General features: G+C 39.1%; 1 protein-coding gene and 1 long non-coding RNA gene across 2 annotated transcripts; one reads left to right on the top strand and one right to left on the bottom strand.

Moving 5' to 3' along the window:
* Positions 1-1995: 1995 nt before the first annotated feature.
* On the top strand, positions 1996-3118 carry LOC147755427 (putative serine carboxypeptidase CPVL). Its single transcript, XM_086990903.1, is given in 3 exon segments — positions 1996-2615; positions 2617-2814; positions 2980-3118. Coding segments are annotated over 3 exon segments (339 nt in total). The 5' UTR covers positions 1996-2495; the 3' UTR covers positions 3001-3118.
* A 5908-nt stretch (positions 3119-9026) lies between these two features.
* On the bottom strand, positions 9027-21226 carry LOC111250817 (uncharacterized). The gene is made up of 3 exons (XR_002673522.2): positions 20631-21226; positions 10355-10475; positions 9027-10155 (listed from the first exon to the last, which is right to left on the bottom strand). It is a non-coding gene; the product is annotated as an uncharacterized LOC111250817 (long non-coding RNA).
* Positions 21227-21235: the final 9 nt, after the last annotated feature.

The following is a 21235-nucleotide window of genomic DNA, read 5'->3' on the forward strand; positions in this document are numbered from 1 at the left end:
CTGTATAGTTCAAACGTGCATTTAATATCAGCGTGTCATCCCTATAATTAGACTGAATGTTGGTCGTGCTACCGTTTTTTTTGGTAACTTTGTTAGTAATATTAATACAAAGTAGCTAAGACGAGTTACTCGTCATTGATTTACTGCACTTGTTTTAATGATACAGATAGTAATTGAAGTACACAGCTGAACAAGCTTCACAAGTGTATAGCCGAAAATTTACTTGGTATCCGTAGATTCAATATCTGTGTTATCATTTATAAATTGCTCGATTGTGTTCACTGGCGAATTTTCTGCATTTCACAAACAAGTTGTTACAGTGTTTTTACAACAAACATACAGGTTTATAATACAATGAATGTTATGTATAATGGCACAAGTCTTTCTGAAAAATATTTTTATTAAGCATGTAGCAATGTCAGAGTCGTGCGTTGTTCAGCTGAAACAAAAACTAGATAGGACTACTATCGGATGATGTTTTTAACAACTGATTCATGGCCTAATTAAAAAAGCATCATGAAGGAAAGTATCATAATTTTTTTAGATCAAAAAACAACCTAAGAAATTCTGACAAAAAGTTGGTGAATATGAGAAGTGAAAACAGGTTACGAAACAGTAGCTCTTCAGTCATCTTTAAACCATTTTTCTATTTTGAGTACTCCTGCAGCATGTGACACATAAAAAGAACCGCGCGTTAATTTCGAATTACTGCAGCATGTGACACGTAAAAAGAACCGCGCGTTAATTTCGAATTACTGCAGCTGAGATCCGACCAGGATTATTTCACTGAATAATGCCATTGGTTTATTCATATTTTTCGTCGACTTCAAGTATCTCTCACACGTTCATATTTGGTTGGAATATCATATAGAATCACGTGTTGCTGGGTGTCTGAACGAAAATTTTCGCTGTGTTTATCAATACCTTGCCCCTTATCCGATTCAAGAGAGTAAACGTAATTAAATGAATGTTTATCTGGAGGAACTCTGTGACATTCAGGCGCAAGGTACTGCCGAGACTCATAATCGAAGCCTCATGCTTAAGCTCAGATATTAATCACGTGCAACATCATTTGCTTTTGATACTCTGTAGATTAGTGTAAGACTCTATGCCGATATCTCAGAATAAAACCGCTTGTTTATGACGACAATAAGGAGATTATGTAACAATAATAGGAAAGCCATATAACTGAAGTATATACGTACATTCGCCTTGTCTAGCCATGAAAGCATCGATCAAATTAGCAAGCGACTGCGCTTCGTTGCCTAGTGCTTCGTACAACTATTTCAACATATATTTCACATGTCACCATCAGTCTACTCCTAGACATTTTTAGCTCTATGAACGGATCAGTGTCGAATTCGTGAGCAAAACGTATTGGGACCGTCGCTTTGAAAGTTGTATTCTCCAGGTACTTGATGGTCGCTGCTGCGTCCATTATAAAAATAGGATTTCCGTGCACTGTCTTTTCTCTCTGGCTGTTAACGAGTTCGTTGTGGACCTCCAGAAATAGGAAGATATTATACACGCGCTTCAATTTTTATTAATGGCATAAACACAAATATTTTTAAAATGAACGTAAGCATTAGCAAGAATCTTCTGAAAAATATAAAGATACAAAAAGTTTTATATTTTTAATAGATATATTCCAATAAAGCTCTCTATATGGATAGAGATGTTTCGAGTTCTTTTTGTAAGTAGGCTATAAATACATACATATAAAAAAAAAAGAGGATTTATTCGGACAGACATGCCGAACATGTATCAGTAAACAGCAATGTATAGAATATAATTATGTAGAGCTAGGGGCCTGTAGTGGAAGTACGCAGGTTTGGCTAAGGAAGGTATCTGTTACTGGTTAGCCGGTAACTTAATCATCGTTGCAAGCGAGGAACTTGATAACATGAAGGCGCTGAGTGACGGAATAAACACTGTCATACTAATTACGTATACATCTTATTTGACAATTAAGGCGACAGGTATAATCGGTAGAAAAGATAGTAATTTTCCTTATTATTACAATGATACCTACTGTAAAATGATGTCGTAAAAACTCTATCAAATAAAGAAACTTTCTATATATATACAAAATATATGCAAAAAATAAAATTGGCTTAGATATAGCATAAATTAAAAATTTTGCCACAGGAACGTTGGTGTAGCTAACGTGTAGCTTGAATATTCAGTTGTTGCATAATGAAACTGCCTGAGCGCTAGCGTTTCAGACCCATGTTTAGCGCTTAATTGAATACGGTAATGCGTGACAGCTTTCCGTATCGTTGAAGATTGACGAGGTGTGAATATCGTTTGTGGTTTTTATCCAAAATATATAGAACTTAATGATGAACCTCGCTTAAGGCCGGAAATCGTCTTGTGGAGGTACGAGCGTACCTATATTTTAATTTGACACAACAATTTTGAATTTTTACCTTATTCCATATATATATATATATATATATACTCAACGATGATCAGCATAGCCCTAGATTCGTATAATGAAATTTGTCATTCGGAAGCGTCGCCAGGATGAGAACGTGAACACTTTCACCCCTTTGTGGCTCCAAGATAGGCTTGGGAAATCGTCACTCGCCGGTTTATTCGTAGAACACAGCCCGGCAATTTGTCCGTAAACATTTTAACATGCTTTATATTGACAATCCCGTTGAAGCTGGATTTTCCTTCACCCAGAGCGAGGATGGCTACGGAACTAACCAGTTCGATGTCGATTGCGACCTGTTTGAGGCTCTCCAACAGCCCTTCACATTATTCAACGAATATGCCCAGGACGATTTCTATAATACCGGAGAGTTATGGGTTAGTCATTACGAAAATAACTTGATACCTCGGATTTTGCTTACTATATCCTTAGGTCATACTGTAACATAGGCCGTACTTTGAGGCTCAAGTCAAAAATGCTTTGTATTTGACATATCGGGTCCGCCATTAACGCTCAAACTCAATGTACCTCTTCTCTGTCAGCTAAGTCTACACAGTTCATAAGGACAAGGGTAAAGCAATGATGAGGTTGACCATCGCCGACAGTTTCTGCGACGCGCTAACGATGCCGAATCATGCCGACTTTCTCTCGACAACAAGCAGGCGACCCATTTCCAAACTGAACATTATAAGGTTAAGAACTTTATTGAGCAAGAAGACTGCGTTCAAGATCTTCGATCAGCTTCTTTTAAAAGGCAAACAAGCAAATGGAACTAAGAGTTATTTTAATGATGTCACCGGGTTCAACTCCTCCTATAACTGCCTGTTGTTATCCAATGAACCAGCCAACTTTGAATACTATAACCAGTTTGTGCAGACGACCCAGATCCGAAAAGCCGTCCACGTAAGTGACCGGACCTACAACGACGGACCTGTTGTCGAGAGTAAATCTACGGGCGACATTATGCGTTCGTCCAAGCCCTGAAGTGCCGAAATGATGGAAAATTACAAGATAATTACCTAAGCTAAAGTGTAAATGTCATTGTTTGGAAGCCTACATGTCATGCTATGAAGTACTAATGGATAAATCGCAAACGACCTATAAAGAACATGTAATATTCAGCTTCTCCAAGCAGGCATAGGGCTCCCATAAGATAATTTTAATGGAAGCATTGCGTATCTGTACATGAATTATACGAAGATCTTTGAAGCTATCCCATACATGACAGACAGAGGGATCGCTATCGGCAGGAGGGCGACGCCAGTGCCGATACGATGAAACCATCTTTAAAGGGTAAACGTGTTAGCCAGCTATAGCTGTTACTATTAGTTCCATTAACAAATCCAGAAATATCTTTAAAAAATAGATTTGCATAAACTGGTTGTTTATGGACAACGTAACAGTAAACCTAGTTCAAATTTGGTTACATTTTAGCGCAAATATTGCCATATGCTATCGTGGCTAAATGAGTCGTTCGGATCCGTAATACACTGGATTAATGGTACTTAATCTGTGCATTATTTCTCGGTTATGACTGCCTTGTCTGTGAACTCAATTCCTAACGGAGCTGGACTAACGAACTCGCAAAAGCCAAGCATATCATTTGAAGAAATAAAACTACTGGCCAGCCCGTAGGTTATGTACGTCGGGCAAAACAGTTTACGGAGGTTCTGGTTAAGAACGCCGGCCATATTCTCCCCCACGACGAACCCGGCAGTGCTTGCGATATGATCGACCACTTCGTCAACAACCGTTCAATTGAGGTTCAATACAAGCATACGCGTAGAGGACGAGCGACGGAACGAAAGAATCGAAACATCGATTGTGATTTTGTACCAAGCTCTTGCTAATGTAGAATCAATCCGTTTCCAGCTGATGGTTATATGTGTTGCAATTTACACAATATACAATGAGCAATAATGTTAGACACGTCGCATACTTTTACCCACATTCGGAAAATCCTATAATCACGTAGCAACAACTATGAGAGACCAAAAAATCTCATGTCGAAGGCTAACGAGCCGCTTCAAATGTCACAGACGACAATGAATGCCGATTCATCTTCATCAGTCCGTTGATTATGGGAATGACTCGTAGACGAAGTTCAGTTTAATGTAGGCGTATTGTTTCAAATGGATATATTAAACTGAGAGCTCTGATACTTTGCCGACTTTATCGCTTAATGCGGTTACGTTTGACCGGCGTAAATGTCATCGACCGACCTGTTCGTAAGCGATAAAAGTCAGAGACGGTCTAGAAACAGTAGCAGGAACGGGCTCGTTCACTGGAAGTCGCTATACTGGAAGTCGACTTCGAGTAGTACAAAAAAATTATTATTAAACACCCTCAATGAAACGTAGGTGTGTCAGAATCTAGCCTAACGAAGAATCAGATCACTGCTCACATCAATATTGTGTAATATTCTTTTTTCTGCTCAAAACCTCTGACCGCAATAATAAAGCCCCATGACCACGACAGTTTGTTTGGCGTAATTTATTAATCGAATATATATGTATGTATAGCAGTAGAAAAGCAAAAATGTTTCTACCTTATTGTGGCTTCCGGAGTATCGTCACTGTTTGAGTTGTTCCTAGAGCGTAGCTCTGACCACTGTCAAAGAATTCGCCTGTACTAGATACATGATTCGGTCTCGACAGTTCAACATATCAACAATGAACCTGGGTCTGTTTCGCCAAAAGCGATGACGGTTACGTAATCAACGAATCGAAGGTAGGTCACGATTTGTTTGAGGGTCTTTAACGATTCCTTACATTGTTCAGCGAACACGCGCAGAACGATTTCTACATCGTCGGAGAATCATACGCTAGCGGGTTTCTCATAGTAAAATGAACTATTATCACACGGATTATTAATAGATCTTTAACATGCACTATTCAATACGTGTACCTACAATAACAGCCTTGATGAATATCCATTCGTGTAGTGAAGATAAATGAACTACGAAAAGAACTTTAAAACGAAGTATTTGATATTCTTGCCGACTATGAAGGCACAGTTTTGCCAGCCAATGGCGACTCGTGGGTTTTCAGGTATTGAGAAGATCTTCTTAGAGCAAAGTTATCGGGCAAGAGCATCTACTTTAATCTGAAGACAGCTCTCCTTTATCTTCCAAATGTCGATGTGGTCTTCAATATTAGTTTTTTTTCCCCGATAAACACTTGACATATATACAGTTTTGCATAACAATTTTGCATATTCTATATGCAATACAATGCTATACATATGACGGATTCACGATTCTGATTAAAGCTAATGTCATAAGACGATTCGTGTTACAATCGCCCTAGGCTTCAAGAGCTTATTTTGAATTCATCAATGACTGCGTTAAACATTGTATACCATGTTACTGGCAGTCTGCGGTTAGGTTGTCCAGCAATTGAACTTGCGGGCAGCGAGAAGTACGACATAAATCATACGTTTGATCGAATTCGAGATTGATTTCCGTGATCTTTTTTATCCCATTGCATGAAGGGCCTGCTGCACATGGAGATGGCTGCTCCGGCAAATAACTATATCGTGTGCTTAAAGAGGAATCTTCACCCTATTTCTAGGCCACCTTATGCTTAGGTAAAACTGAGAAAAAAAGACGGCTTAAGTTTTCACCCTGGGCAATAGCTGTAGCCTGGCAGGACGTTGACACCATCATCGAACGTAACGCTGTTGTTCTAAAGTATCGCTTCTATTAAATTAACCAGGTTCATGGGGACCCTAACTTTATCGTCAGTGAAGATGCTTACGATTAAACTCCGAGCCGAGAGTGCTTTTGAAGTCTGCGTAGATATAGTATCAAGAGCTACTCAAAAATTCGCTTAACATCGCCAAGTAGAATCTTGCATATCATTCCGATAGGGTGGTCGCTCATGAATCCGCATTTTTCCTTAAGTACTATGCTCATACGTTCTAGAGGCATGTTCAGTCTTCTTGCCAGTAAATGCGGAAGAACCTTATAGCAAACACCTTTCTTTCGGTGTCACGTTGTCAGTTGGCGTAAGCCGCTTTTGCCTTTTGGGCTAACGACAAGCATTACATCCCACAAATGAAGAGGAAGACTGATTCGTTTTGCGATCCGATACACGATCTTCTTAGCTACATTACCTTTATAGGTATACCGGGTACCGTCAATGTATATAGGCTGTCTTAGGAAAGTAAGTTCTCGCGGCGGCCTACACAGTTCATAAGGACAATTAAGTCTAAAGCAACGAAAGCAGAAAGTAGAACAAAGCAGCTTCTTGGGCAAAAGGATTAGTTCTCTGCATTCAAAGTCTTCGACTAACTGCTTAACGGAGACAAGATGCCAAATGAAAACAAGCTTTACTTTTACGAGATTTTTTACTGGCACTTTTAGCTCAACTTTTTATTTTTAAATGAGCCCGCCGACTTCGGGGACTGTGAGTCCGTTCAAAGGAGAATACTCAGATATTCAAAGGAGAAAAAGCCTCCATATGGGCAATTTGACATTGAAAAATGGCTCCGCTGTGAGAAACATTATGCGCTCCGTCAAGCTCGCCGAGCTTATGGATAACCACAATATACCCATTTAATTCAAAATGGAATGCATGGAGTTAGGCCTGTAAATGTATTATTGTCTTTTGTCGTGTCTATATACCATACTTGGAGGAAAAGACAAGTAAATGTAATAGCTAACCTTATATGATTCATGCTCAACAAACAGGCGAAACAGAAATGGGGCCTTAGGCCCCCCTCTAGGTTGGCACAGCCCCTCCCGCATCTTCGTATAAGGAAAAGCATCCATTTATTTAGTGGTGCTTTAATGGGCTCAAAGAAGACTACAATACGCAAAGCAGTTAATCTCGTTAGAAGTACGCACATACATAATGAAAATGAGCAGAATTTTCATTTAGTAATCAACTATATAATCTTATGACCCGTGGCTTTCTTTCGACAGAGCATTGTCCGACTTCAAACATCGACAGTGCTTAGCTACCCGGCCAACGTGCAGTCGTCATTGCTCTCCGTTAGCAGCTTTACGTTATAATCCGATACTGCTAGCAGAAGTAGTACATCTTTTATGGGCGCTTAGGGTGACTATTGATCAGGTTGCGGTAAACGCGAAAGAGAGATACGAGCATACGACAAAGTCTTAATTAACAACGACGCGAGATAGAAACTGATTTATAGACGTAGTAAATCGTTATCGAAAATGTACATTTAAAATTACGACACAGTTGTTCTAGTACAATCAGAAGTTACTAAAATATATATACGCAGTAATAACGAAAAGTAACGTACAATCAATATATTATATAGATAATTTTTTGATAAACGGTACAAACAACTTTTTGTATGAAATTTGAAAAATTAAACAAGAAGCAATTAGCGTTCTTCGAATGACGAAAAGTACAATCAGAGAAGACACGTGAAGACGCCGCCTTCGCTCATTTGTTCAATCAGTCAATTTTACATCCTTATAGATTATCCCTATTCTTTTAAGAATATTGCTCGAGCACATCTGTGTATAATAATTATAAAGACGTAAGTTACTGTACAGTAGGTCCGTATAAAATAACTGGTTACCGGTTAGCCATACGCTTTCTACGATATACATCCGCGTATAGAACTCGCTTTATCTCACCTTTGCGTTGGTCGTACTCCAAGGACTAAATGTTGTGTATATAATTTAAAAGTAATAATAACAGTAGTTTGGGCCTATGGCAAACTAATGTGAGTTTGGTACGGCCGCAATAGCCATAGAGTTTACGTTTTCGTCATACTACTAAGCAATTAGGACTTTGTTTCTGCTATTCGTTGCGTCTACTGACACTCTAAGTCGTAATTCATTCTTGTTGATGCAGTTCTACACCAGCCGACTGACTGATAAAGTCTATCGAGAACGACGCGCGTGACGACCCGGAGAACCATCGAAGATGCACAACCTGCTATTCAGGCAGGTAACTTGTATTTAGCATTATTGGAATACGAAGAGTGTAATATTTGCCTCTTCTGAAAAAAAGAGTAGGCAAATACGACGCCCAAGAACATCTAGTGCCTAACGCTACTAGGCAACTCTAGACTAAATGCACCTGGTGGGCAAGTTACGAATTGGAAGGAGAGTTCTACTCTAATGCTAATCAGCAGATGTTCTTTCAAGCCACATTAAATAATTGCATTTAGGACCTACTAAATGTAGGACCTAGATCATGCCAGAACCTCGCGTATTAGTAGAAGTTAAAAGAAAAAAAAAACACAACAGTCGCCTAGTTAACGGATTTCAAAGTAAAAATTGGAAAAAATAGACTTCTTTTTCAATACACCTTACATATTGCCACTCTGATTCTTGCTACACTTATTTAGCTTCTAGCCCATGTTTACAACATTAACTACCGTTTTCGAGAAACACTCGACAGTGAATCACACCGCTTAGTCGCTGTGGTCATAATCCAGAAAACGATGAAAAAATTTGAATATTTAATTGTACCTGGGGCTTCATGTGGATTAGAACCTTAGAAGAGAAGAAAACATCGTTCAAGAGGCCACTAAGCTTAGTGCTCGCTGCAGACGTGTGATAGTTTTGAAGTCTGACTGTTACTACCCAACAAATACGTCGAGGTTTAGGTCCCGCATAGCCATCTTTATTCCATTCTATTCTATTCTATTCTATTCTAAGCGTAATTTTTTCGTAAATTCAAGCATCAGACGCGTTGTGGCCAATGATCCGCTATTCGAGCCACTATTACGAAAACAACTTTCCTCTGTGCATCCATTATGATTGACACATCGGTTGCCTTTTTCTCATGTCTCTCGGCAACTCCATATCCTCAATGGCATTTCGAACTTTAGCACTTCAACAGATTTGTGACTTGCGCGTGAATAAAACACCGAGCCGAGTCCTGATACGACTTGGCGATCAAAGCATTTCGTTCAAAGTAAACTTTGCTTTTCTATCTCACACACCCGGACACATTTTCCTGAATGGTCCCGTGGGACAAACACTAAACTCACGGGCCCCTGACAGATGGTGTTGTGTAGGGTCCTGTGAGGCGAAGAGCGATCTCTCAGAAAGCCCATACAAAGCTAAGAAAATTTTGAAATCAAGTGTAATGTGTTGGCGGGGTATCATGTATATTTCTTCTGCCTCAGACTCCAGGGAGGAAGTTTTGTCGTTGTCGTCTTTCGTATTGTAGCTCTTCTGCCTTTCGCATAACGCCGCCGAAAAAAGCCGAGCCAACAACCTGTAGCATTTCTGACTTCACCATGCTTTTTACTTCCTTGGCCGTCGCCAACTGCAGATTTTTTACGATGCGCCAGATCTTGATGCATCACTGGAATCAGTATTGGTTCCTTTAGCGGTTGTCTGAGAAAGAAGTGCGTGATAACCGTCCTGATCGTATCTACTGGTACTCATTGGCTGCTACCACTCGATCTGTGGTAAAAATATATTCTGTCAATGCTGGAGTTGCTAAATAGCCGTTTTTGATGGAAACAAGGTTCAGCAACTTGGGAATCGATGGGGAACTTGCTTACTTTGACCATGAACCCGATGCTTTTCCCACTTGTCGTTTACAAGCCAAGCCAATCCAAAGTATAATCAAGACCATTATAACCGTTTTGAAGATTGTTCTACTTATTGCACAAATATAAAAATTTCAACTGTGATAGATAACATGAACAGATTATATCTTCGCCTCATTCTACTTTAGCAGCTAATTCCGATCTTCTTAACATCCAAAGGCGTCAACCTTAAAAAGAGAGGAAGTATAGTAAAAATCTTGTTAGATATGACAGATAGATAAAAGTGGGTAGAAAAAGATAACGTTTCGACCATTGGCCGAAAACCTGCAGAACGAAGATTTATAGTTATACTGTAGCATTAAGAAGAGTATTCCAATAATCCTGCGCATGAGACTCAAACTAAAAGAGAAACAAATGAATTGTTACCACGCCAACAGTTGCTATACGATGCACGCATAACTGTAGAAATAACGTTTCTCCGCACAGTTTCAGCCCTCAAACGCAAATGTTGGCTATTGCGCCTTGTCTTTTTGCACGCTTCGGTCTCCTATGAAGAATCAGTACAAAGGTATCAAGAAGGCGTAAGTAAAATCGACATACGAAATAAGTTTGATTAATGACTTAGGCAATTTTGGAACTTTTATATTCTTCACTTAAAAGCTATATACATATTCATACATACAGCAATCCTGGAATTAATTAACTCCGGTTATGTCAAACTACGGAATGGCTCTGCTTAGGTTGAAGCTCAGTTCTTTGCGATACACGAGTTGATTTTGATAAAAACACAGCGCGTTCCTTTAGTTAACTGGAAAATCATAGGTGTTAAATAATAATAGAATTCTAGGTAACGTTCTTTGGTGTTGTAGCTTTATCCGAATCGACCTTAGCAAAAAGCTGACTATGGAACTGAGTTAAATTGCATGTTTCCGTGCAACAACCTTCAAAGCAGTAAATTTTAACCTTGTCACCTGTGATACATCGGTCTAAGTTCGCGCAATAAATGCAGAAAACCGTTCACGTTCTTCTTCAAGCTCATTGATTGTATAGAAATTACATATAAAGTGCTAAAGTGACATAGCAAACGATTGTTTGAAACCCTCGATTGGTCAGCACAGTGTAGCTAAAGTCATATACATACTTCGTAGTTTAGAACTTGCATGAATCTAGCTGGCATATACAAATATCGAGCCGTCATTAAGTGAGTTATCACTAATAAAGCGATCTATGGGGTCATAAGCAGTTTCGGGTTGGCCATAAACAAGAATGTGACCCGCGTTCCTGACCATGACAGATGAAGCTTGTTTGGCTTAATTGGCATAAATTACGGGTTCAGCCATACGACAATTGCCGCAAACGATCCAGATCGTTTCAGTAGACTTTGACACCGTCATATTGGGCCGTTTCAATAGGCGACTTCGTTTAAGATTACCATAATGCAGATTACCACCATAAAACGGTACCAACAAGACGCCGAAATTCACTGTGAAACAAGAATTGTTCAATGGTACACGAATTGATCACTGGAGACATACTTTTTGGTCCTGCGGACAAAAGGCAGTGAGTGGCCGTACTGCGCTGAATCTTTTGTTAGAACTTCAAATAGAACATTAAAATGCTTTAAAAAAAATTACAACAAGTGAAATTAGTTTTATGTTAAATGCATAAAATTATAACTAAATGTCCAATGAAATATTTACGCATTTGTAAATTTAAGACCCGTAGTATCAACAATATACTACGTCTACGAGCTATGTGTTGAAACTACAGGATCTTTACAGGATTTATTGGACTGATCGACCTTATTTTACAATAGAAATTCCTGGAAAAGATAGGACGCATATGCCGATAGCTGTGGCACAATTACACTGTTAACAATATAATCTTGTACATTTAATTTTTTGCTAACTTCCGGATCTTCTTAAATGCGTGAACGTTTCCTTGAAGCTTTTCATTCTTATTTCGTTTTTTATTATCAAGTTATATAGGTCAGTTGCTTTCGTACGTCATTAATTTGAGCGCATGAGATCTCTCGCAAGAGATTTTGTCGCCGTCGTCTTCTCGTGTAGTACCACTGCTTTTCAGTGCATTGCCTCGTGCGACTGACTTGTCTCTACAAACTCCTTGCAGTAACTGGAACATCAATAAGGTTTCATTTATTCGCCTCCGCTGGTAGTACTTGAAGCTGTCATGTACACAGGTTACAACACAATATCCCGAAAACAGAGAGAGTACATAGAATTACCTTTTTAATTGAATCTCGTTTGCCTTATAAAACTGATTTAAGGGATTTGCCAAGCGTCGTGAAGATCGTTCTAGGGGGCAAAGAGCGACCTAATATCTATCATCATTTCCTCTGCACCTAGGCACATATATGTATCGTCAAGCTTGTGGAGACCTAATTTTTTTGTAAAGTCCATAGTAAAACTCAGGGACTGCAAAGCGAGTGACGACGAGCGATGTCTGTTTAGCCACTCGTCCCGTTTTACTCGTAGTTTTTTATCGCAAAGAAACCCCAGCAATCTCCACGAGTTGTTTTGGGAACATTTGCCGTTAGGAGCTCAAAGTGACGGCAAAGGGCCTTAGGCAGCAATGACAAATCAGGTACGCGAGGCGATTTCGATTCACTATGTGTTGTCCCAGTGCTTTTTTGAGGAAGATGGCTTGGACGCGATTTAATTGTTCGACGTTCTGCGCTCTAAGGTTTCCCTAAATGACGCGCACCCCATATGTTGGGATTTACTTTGAGGTTGATCAAAGGGAGAAAAGCTTCGACGGACAAGCGATGCGGCAATTTAACCGTCCATACCGCCGGCACAGCCTTCCTGTGTTTTTCGGTAACGTGCGCAATGACACTTCTGTCGTCCGCGGAGAATAACAACTTTAACCATGGAAGCGCAATTACGTAAGCAAGAGGCAGTCTGGTAACGTACAATGTGTAAATGTCTGAAATCTGTAGGCATCTCAGCTGAAAGGTAATTTTAGAAATAGCTCGATCCAGTAATTTATACAGAATATAAGAACGACCTTGTTTCCCCCAACCGGAGTCGCAACATCAGCTCATTCATGACGTCAAATGCTCGTACATCGTTGCTTCGCTTGATATTTTTTTATTGGCTTACTCCCGAGGAAAATACGCTGCTTGACTCGTGTCGAGAAGGCCTGTCTGCTTCAGTAGGTCGGCATAGCTGATTACAGAGGTTGAAAAAGCCAGCTCCGATGGCAGTTCCTTTCAGTTCCCCCCTTGAAGCGCTTTTGTTCTGATAAATTTAATGCGCGATCGAAGAAACACACATTTTCGAGTCGAGTGGTTTTTTAGGCAATGGCAAAACTTCAGCATCGTTAGCAATGAACATCTCAGAGGCACACTTTACCATATGACATGATGACTTCTTGTGCATGGGCACAGATCCCATCCAGAAACGATATTCGTATTTGGGGCGGCATATGAACCACCTCACTGTTTTGTCATTCTTCTATAAGCCCGTTGACGAACTGTAAGGTTCCTGCACCATGGATAAAAATCACAGCCCAGATTATTATTTTGCGTTTGCAAGGAACTTGTAAGATCATTCATCAGCGCGCTTGTAGACCGGTTGAATGTATTACTATCTAACATTTCGCAATGCGATTCATTTGAAGAATGAATCTTTCCCGAACCTTCAAGTGTTTAAATTTCGAAGTGTTTAGTTGATCTAAGAAGCGCACACTTCTGTACAGAATGTAGCCGAGATCTTCTAACTGGTTTACAACAGCAAAAACTATTCGTCCATACACAAATTTCGAAGACCCATGGACATAATGGCTTCGCACTTTGCCATCCTATGATGTAATTGCGGAAGCATTACAAATCGATCTTTTCGAGTAATTCTGCCTTTTCGCCGCATTGTTTTCGAGTTTTTTTTATTTATTTTATCCACGACCGAACACCTTATTATAAGTCATACTATGATATATTAAACAAATTATTCATCTGCAATATAAAAACAACATATTACCTTTATATTTACTTACTTGTAGTTCCATATATACATTTGCACATTATTCCACAAAAATGAACGTATTTATAGTAAAATATTTTCCGTAAACAATATACAATTGTGTCCTGATTTAATAGGTAAGAAATACATATGCACATTAACAAATAAGAAGCTTTAGTCATGGTTAGTAACATTTCAGAAACAAGATCAGCCTTCGAAGTGAGATAAACTCTAGTGGTTGGCATTTTTAGAGCGCCGGTTTTTCTGGTTATTACAGCAGCTGCTAAGGCGCACCCTGTCATTTTCAGGTTCGCAGGATTGTCCTGGTTTATATAACTTCGTTAGGCTCGGGGTCCAGGAAGAAGGCCAACTAAAGGATGATATCTTTGTTAAGTGCGCCAATCTTTAGTGGAACTAAACAATGATTCTCTTAAGATATAATCAGCGGCCCAATAACAGAGACGTAAGAAACTGATGTTGTTCGAACACTGCAGCGTCGCTCAAACTGTGTAGCAACGCAGTCGCAACGTCAATAACAAATTCTGCCTTAACCGTCACCAGTTTGCCAAACAATCACTATTTGTCTAACCCAAATTCAATGGCGAAAAACACCTGACGCAGACGCGAACGCAGAGCTAGGTCAAATGGTCAGCCATAAGGTTTTAAGGAACTGACCAAGGAGGAAGCAATTTTGTTTGTTAATGCTGGACGTACGGATATAAAGAACGCGGGTCAGCGCCAATTCTGGAATCGGAGTGGCGAGTTCGTTAAATAATATCATTCAATTCAACGCAAGCAAGGCTAAAATCACAAAACAATAACACTAACAGATAGGTGTTCATATTATTGATATTCATATTAGATATAGGTATGATCAATTTATCTAGATCTAGTCAAAGTCACTAGTACTTTTTACAAAATAGCTATATAAGTAGTAGGACACGAAAATATGAAAGTAGGTTGAGCAATGTGTGATTGGTATATATTGACATATGTTTTAGCTGGTTGCTCGTTTTAGTTGTCGCGTATTCCTCCGCTATTTAGAACACGTCCTTCTTCCTAGAAAAAAAAATACTACAGCCTTATTGGCCGTCATCGTAAAGCTTCGCTTTATGAATATGAACGAAGATCATTTATTATGCAATGTTTTTGCGCGGAAATTATGAACCTATATAATAAAGGGTACATGTTGCTGTCGGTTATCATGAAATTTGCGGAAAGGCTGATCATGATTAAAAGGAAAATCTCCCCTGATATTAGGATATGGAGACTGCAAGAATCGGAAATGTGTTAGAAAATGCAGCAAAAAGAGTCTCTGATAGTCTTATAATATCCAGGCAGATATTAAAGGCTAATCCCGAAACATCTTCTGGTGCTTACAAGGTTGTCCATAGGCTGCGGGGATTAGACAGCTTTTGGACATTTTTTAGACCTGTTGCCGTTTTGGGTCTTTGTACTTCTAGTTTATTATCAGTCTAAATTTTAAGCCCTCGGATTTCTGACATACAATATGTATGGATACATATACCTATCTTTAAACGTTTTAATATAGTGTCACTCATGGTTACTATTATGAAATAACTCGCAAATTTAAAGAACACATTTTGTTAAACGACTAGTAAGCAGCCAAAAGCCTCAAGTCGAAACATTAAACCAATAGTTGCAAAATCAGTCATTCTGCAGTGCTTCGATCGTACCCATGAATTCACAAATGAGGACTTCCTTTGGCGAAAAAGCATCCCTTCTGACAATGCTAGAATGCAGTGCACTAGAAATACTAAGGGCAACTGGCAACAGGCCATGCACAAAGGAAAGTCCACCGCCTTTTTTGGTAAAAACGGGCTCGCCCATAGCTGTCGTAAGTACTGGCTCATACAGCCCCTACAAGGCATCGCTTGCTGGTATATTTTACGGACGAATAAGTTTAGTTTTGGAAGGCATATTTTTTCGAATTAAACAATGAATCGGCAGAGTGCCTTAAGAAGTACATTATTTGGTTCAGACATAAAAAGAAACAGGAGAACTCTTACGATGACACACAGCCAGCGCATATATGGGGACTGTACTGCCCACCGTAGTAAACGCTGAGACACTCGTGATATTGGCTTACGAACCGACCAGATGTTTTATAAAGCAACAAATCGGATCGGATATCAGTTTCGTTATATAAAATACTACATAACATCATCCTCTACCGTTTTAAACAAAACAGCTGGAAAAACTACAAATTATAACAAGCAGGCAAGATTAAATTATGATAAGCGATATCGCTCACTCCATCGATCGATCGATCGATCGGCCGGTGCAAATTAGCCTGCTTCGACGAAACTGTTCTTACCTGCGGGCGTTACGGGACTACAATGATCGCCCCGCCATTTTTTGTTAGCCTCCAAATCGCCTGGGGCACTTAAGTTACATGTAATTCGCTTCGAAAATCTAATTGTTCCGACATCGTTGGTTGCTTTCGATCATCTCGAGGAGCTGAACGAATGTCAGGGGAAGGGGGGTGTAGGGCATTTGATTGTAATAAACTCTAACCAGATGTTAGTGTTCGCTGTTTTTATTTGCGTGTCTTTGTTCAGTTGTTTGTTCTTCTCGAAATAACCTTTTTTTCTTTTTTTCATATATAAAAGATATATAAAGGTGTCTGTTTTGAAACAAGCTGAACAATTTACATTAAACATATTTTAGAGTACTAAACTTTCCTGGAAATGATGATTCTATTCACATTGTCTTGCCAAACCACCTGAGATCACTACTTCTTGTTTATTTTTCACTGAAACCCATTTTTCTGTATATATATATATATATATATATGATTTTAAAGACAGTAGAATGAAACTTTGAGCAGGCAGCCGTCGTCGACGACAACGACAGTTGCAAACATCATATTAGACGCTGTCTAGTTGAGATTAGTTTTTATTATAGTGTTTAATGCCACTGTAGCTTGAGAGAGCTAACAAACCATTTTTGCAGATGGCTTTTTTCGCACATGTCTTAGCCTTGCGTTTCATAAGAAAACAATTAAATAAACAAAAACAAAATATAGTAACTTACAAATATATCCCTATTCTAACCAGAAGCAAACTTGGGCGCACAATCGTTCTCTCTCAGTTCTCCCTCTCCATTCATCCCGACTGCGACTATCCTCGCCAGTTGCTTGCTGGAGCGGTAGTCATGACGAAATATTGGCCCAAGCAGTGGCCTGATAAACCAGTAAGCATGTTGAGCTCACCAAAGGGATGATTATGTTCACGCGTATAACGCTGATTGTCCGCCTTCTGACGGGGACTTGGACGGCCCTAAAGCCTCCTAAGCCAACGGTCTCTACGAATAGGAGATGCTGGTAGTGCTTTATTTTTCCGCCGTCAAAAATAGAAAACTCAGCCTCGCGAAATCCCTCGCCCATGTCGAACGTCTCAAAGGCGACTTCGTTCGAAGCCCTTCCGCTTACGTTACGAAAGCCAAAACCACTAACTCCCATCTGGTCTTCTGTTTTTTCTCGCCTCTTGTAACTAACTTATCAAGATTTCAATGGCAACTCTAATCTTTGAAGTGAGACTTAATCACCCAGTTGATTTGAGGCTAAATAAATGTTTACTTGTTTGCGGTATGCTGTGGCGTTTATGAAAAACGTACTGTTTGACAACTGCGAGATGGCGCTAGTCAAAATGCTATAGAAAGAACGGTGTAGCCATTATCATTAAGGTTGCTAAGAAGCATCTAGAAACGTCTTGATATGTCCCACGAGGAGAATTATCTAACCTGTAGCAGAATGTGTGTTCAATTTGTCTAGCGTGATGTCAAATACTGGCCTTTTTTGTATGGCGCATCACCGACGCTGCGCTCATCGTCGGCTAAGGTTTCTAAAAGCAGGAACACTAAACTTATCGCTAAGTATTCGTCTAGAGTCGAACTATCTCTATATATTAATAAACAGTAGATTCGGTTTCTAAATACATAAGGAACCAATTTTGCATATTAAATTAATTATTTAATCAGCGGTAAATTTTTTGTCGCAGATTAATGAAATCATTCATTTCAATGTTCAGTCTTCTTGAGGCAAGCGCATTAATAATCTTCATGGCCATGCCAGCCAGATGATGAAAGGGCTTCTATTGATAGCGTCAGCCATTGTATTTTCAACCGTAATTGAATACAATAGAAGTGCAGACAAACACGGACCCGCAAATTCACGCAAATGAAGCTTAAAAATAAAAATACAGTTATATTCAGAGGTCGATGTTGATTGGTACGGTTGTCGTATGTGATCGTCCGGTATAAAGTTCACTGAGATATTCTCTAATGTCTGGTCCGCTTAATTGTTGAGTGCTGGCATGTTTTAAGTAAAATAAGCATGTAGTGCTTGTTGCGGAACTGACTTGAAGTGTCAACAATGTTTTTTTTAACATTGTTTATGGGACGACAACGTGCACACCAGAAAAAACACTTTTTGTTTTTGCTGGCAATTTCTATATATACCATATGAAATTATACTACAGCACGGTATAGTTATGCGCTGGATGGCCAACCGACTAGAATCATCTATTATTTACACTTGGCCAATTTAAAATTTCACACCATTTTAAATGTCTGGCACGCTCTGTTTGTTGAATAAAAAATAGTTGTACGTTAAAAAATAGAAACACATAGCATAGTGGTACTAAAAGTGTGTCAGTCACATAACTGTACATCCATTAGATTAGAAAAAAACACCGCCTTTCAATTAACGGACATCGAAATACCGAATTTTGTATTTTCATCAGGTCTAGTTACTTGCAAGCAACCAAGTTACGTGTCATATTAAAAAACAGTCTTGAATTAATAAAAAAAAATCAATTCTGCTTAATTCGTTTGAGACAATCGATTCGAGTCTCTTTATAACCCATGCATATAGTACTTGTATCAAATGAAAAATGGTCTTAAAGTATAAGTAAAAAGAAAGTTTTTTTTATACAGCAACGTCTATGCGTATTCACAGCACATTGAAAACACGGAACTGAGTAAGGTAATTACACGAGTTTCTATTAGGAAAATCGAGGTGAAGTTCTGCTTCGACCAAGAATCGTTCATGCTAAGCACTGAGACTAATGATGAGGTTCGGCTGATTTTCACCGGAGTTCGTGCCCACGGACTCTCCGGGAGAAACAATAAAAGTTCCGGAACACCCCGCCGGCCAATGAAAACATCTAAACTTTTGGCGTAATTTTGTGGTTATCTGATGTGGAACGAAAGTGAATGCAGAATGTTTTTTAAAGGAAAAATAATTGTTTTCATAAAGCTGTGTAAGCGAAGTTGATTAAGAAATAACGAGCTACCTCTGTGTCGGCTGTCTATCGCATCTGAAGTACGACACTGAGAAAAAAATATATATATAAGAACAATGAAATGCTTCTTGTTCGGATGTCCACTTGGTCTTAACGGCGCTTCAACATTACAGATCCCATTTCTCGGAACAAATATGAGCCATTCGGTTTGCTTAGCGCTTCGCTGCTTGCGGAATAATTCTGCTCACGGACTACGCTACTCCATTGAATACGAAGAGTGGCAGAGTGACCGCAATTACCCTTCATTAGAAGCGCTGCATGACGAGCGCTAGTGCCATCTCTAAGGAGCTTCCGTGACGACGAGAATAGATGTGAGCTTATTTGACAGTACCAATGACCAGTTGTGTAGATCGCTTCCGCCGACCAGTTTGGCGCCCAAGAGACGCTACTGATATTACTCAAGGCTATGATGTGTAGTTTTCAAGAATAGGCAGTGAACAGAACTTTCAAAATGTCTTCGCATATTTATCATGGAACTCTTTAAGGCGACTCGAATTGGCGGACCAAACAAACACGCCGTTGGTAAGAGCACAATAAAGAAGCGCATTGCTTTATATATATATATATATATATATATATATATATATATATATATTAGAACGTTTATTAGCTAAATGATGATTTAAAATCGTATTACATACAATCAGCAATGCAATGCTTGGATAAACGAAGTTATTATGGTTACGAACATTACATTGAATACTTCCACGCAAATAACTTATAAAAAGATCATATTCTATTATGAAAACGGTAATACATTTGTGAACGTTAGCTTGAAGCGCTTGAATTACGATGTTGCAATAATTACCCAGTCTTTTTCCATGTGTTTATTTAATAGGTTGCGACAGTGCTGCCACCTCATATAAATCGTTCTATATAGAAATTATTATCAAAAGGTTATTTAATGCATATAATAACATAAGAAAAATATCTTCTTATTTCGTAACCATAGAATCAAACGAAAGAACAACTAGATTCAAGGATAATTTATTATTTTTTTTACTATTTTTTAACACTTTTATTAATAAGGAAATAAGATAATTCAGGAAGAGCTTTGCTACATAACATTCTAACATAAGTTTTTTTAGCCTATTGACGCCTTAGCCCTGATTCTTGTTAATTAATGTTAATTAATGATAGTCTTAATTCTTCTGTAATAAGTTCGCACAAAATTCAATTTCCATTGCGATCAATGGATAGATATATATATATAATGGATATATATTGATGAAGTTGAGCCATGGAGTCTTGCGTTAATTAGGAATTACGTACGGAAGTTAATTTTTATTTTATTCAACGATTAACTTTCAACAAAGGCTAGCCACATTATACGCTGTTTTCAATACATTCTAATTGAAGGCAAGTGTATTAAGATATGCCTTTCGTTATACTTACCTGTGAGAAGCCCCGTTACCGTATTATAATATTTGCTGAGCTGCGCATATGAACCTCATGCTTATATTAACTCCAGTTAGGTTAGTCCGTCACAATACGTAACCATGTACATTTAGTATAGTCCAGCCGAAACAGTTCGTTGGGCCTTCGTCATTGACAACGACGTGAGCGGCTCAGCAGTACACAGAACGGGTTTTCAGCTTCCCATGACGAAGAAGATCCTATCCTCTCAGTTCAATTGCTTAGCTAGTAACACTCAGATAGTGCCATTGTAAGTAATGCCTGACATCTTGCTGTGACTGTAGAAACCATAAGCTACTACTACAGTTAGCCGTCGTCACTTCTCGCCTGACCGCCTCTGGAGGGGAACGCTTCTGGAGAAAAGCGGTGGCGGTGAGTCGTTCATTCATTCCCAGCCCAGTCGGATTTGGATGGCAGCAGCAACAGCTGCAGCAGTGCCAGGCGTCAAGCAATCAGCAATCCGAGATGCAAAACAACACCCACCATAATATTACCACGGCTACGAATGGTGGTACTACCGTTACTGACAAACAGGCGCATATAGCATTGCGTGGCGCGGCATAAAAATAAGCTGAACTCAGCTG

The sequence above is a fragment of the Varroa destructor genome, unplaced genomic scaffold (assembly GCF_002443255.2).
Source record: "Varroa destructor unplaced genomic scaffold, Vdes_3.0 BEIS01000005.1, whole genome shotgun sequence".
NCBI classification, from domain to species: domain Eukaryota; kingdom Metazoa; phylum Arthropoda; class Arachnida; order Mesostigmata; family Varroidae; genus Varroa; species Varroa destructor.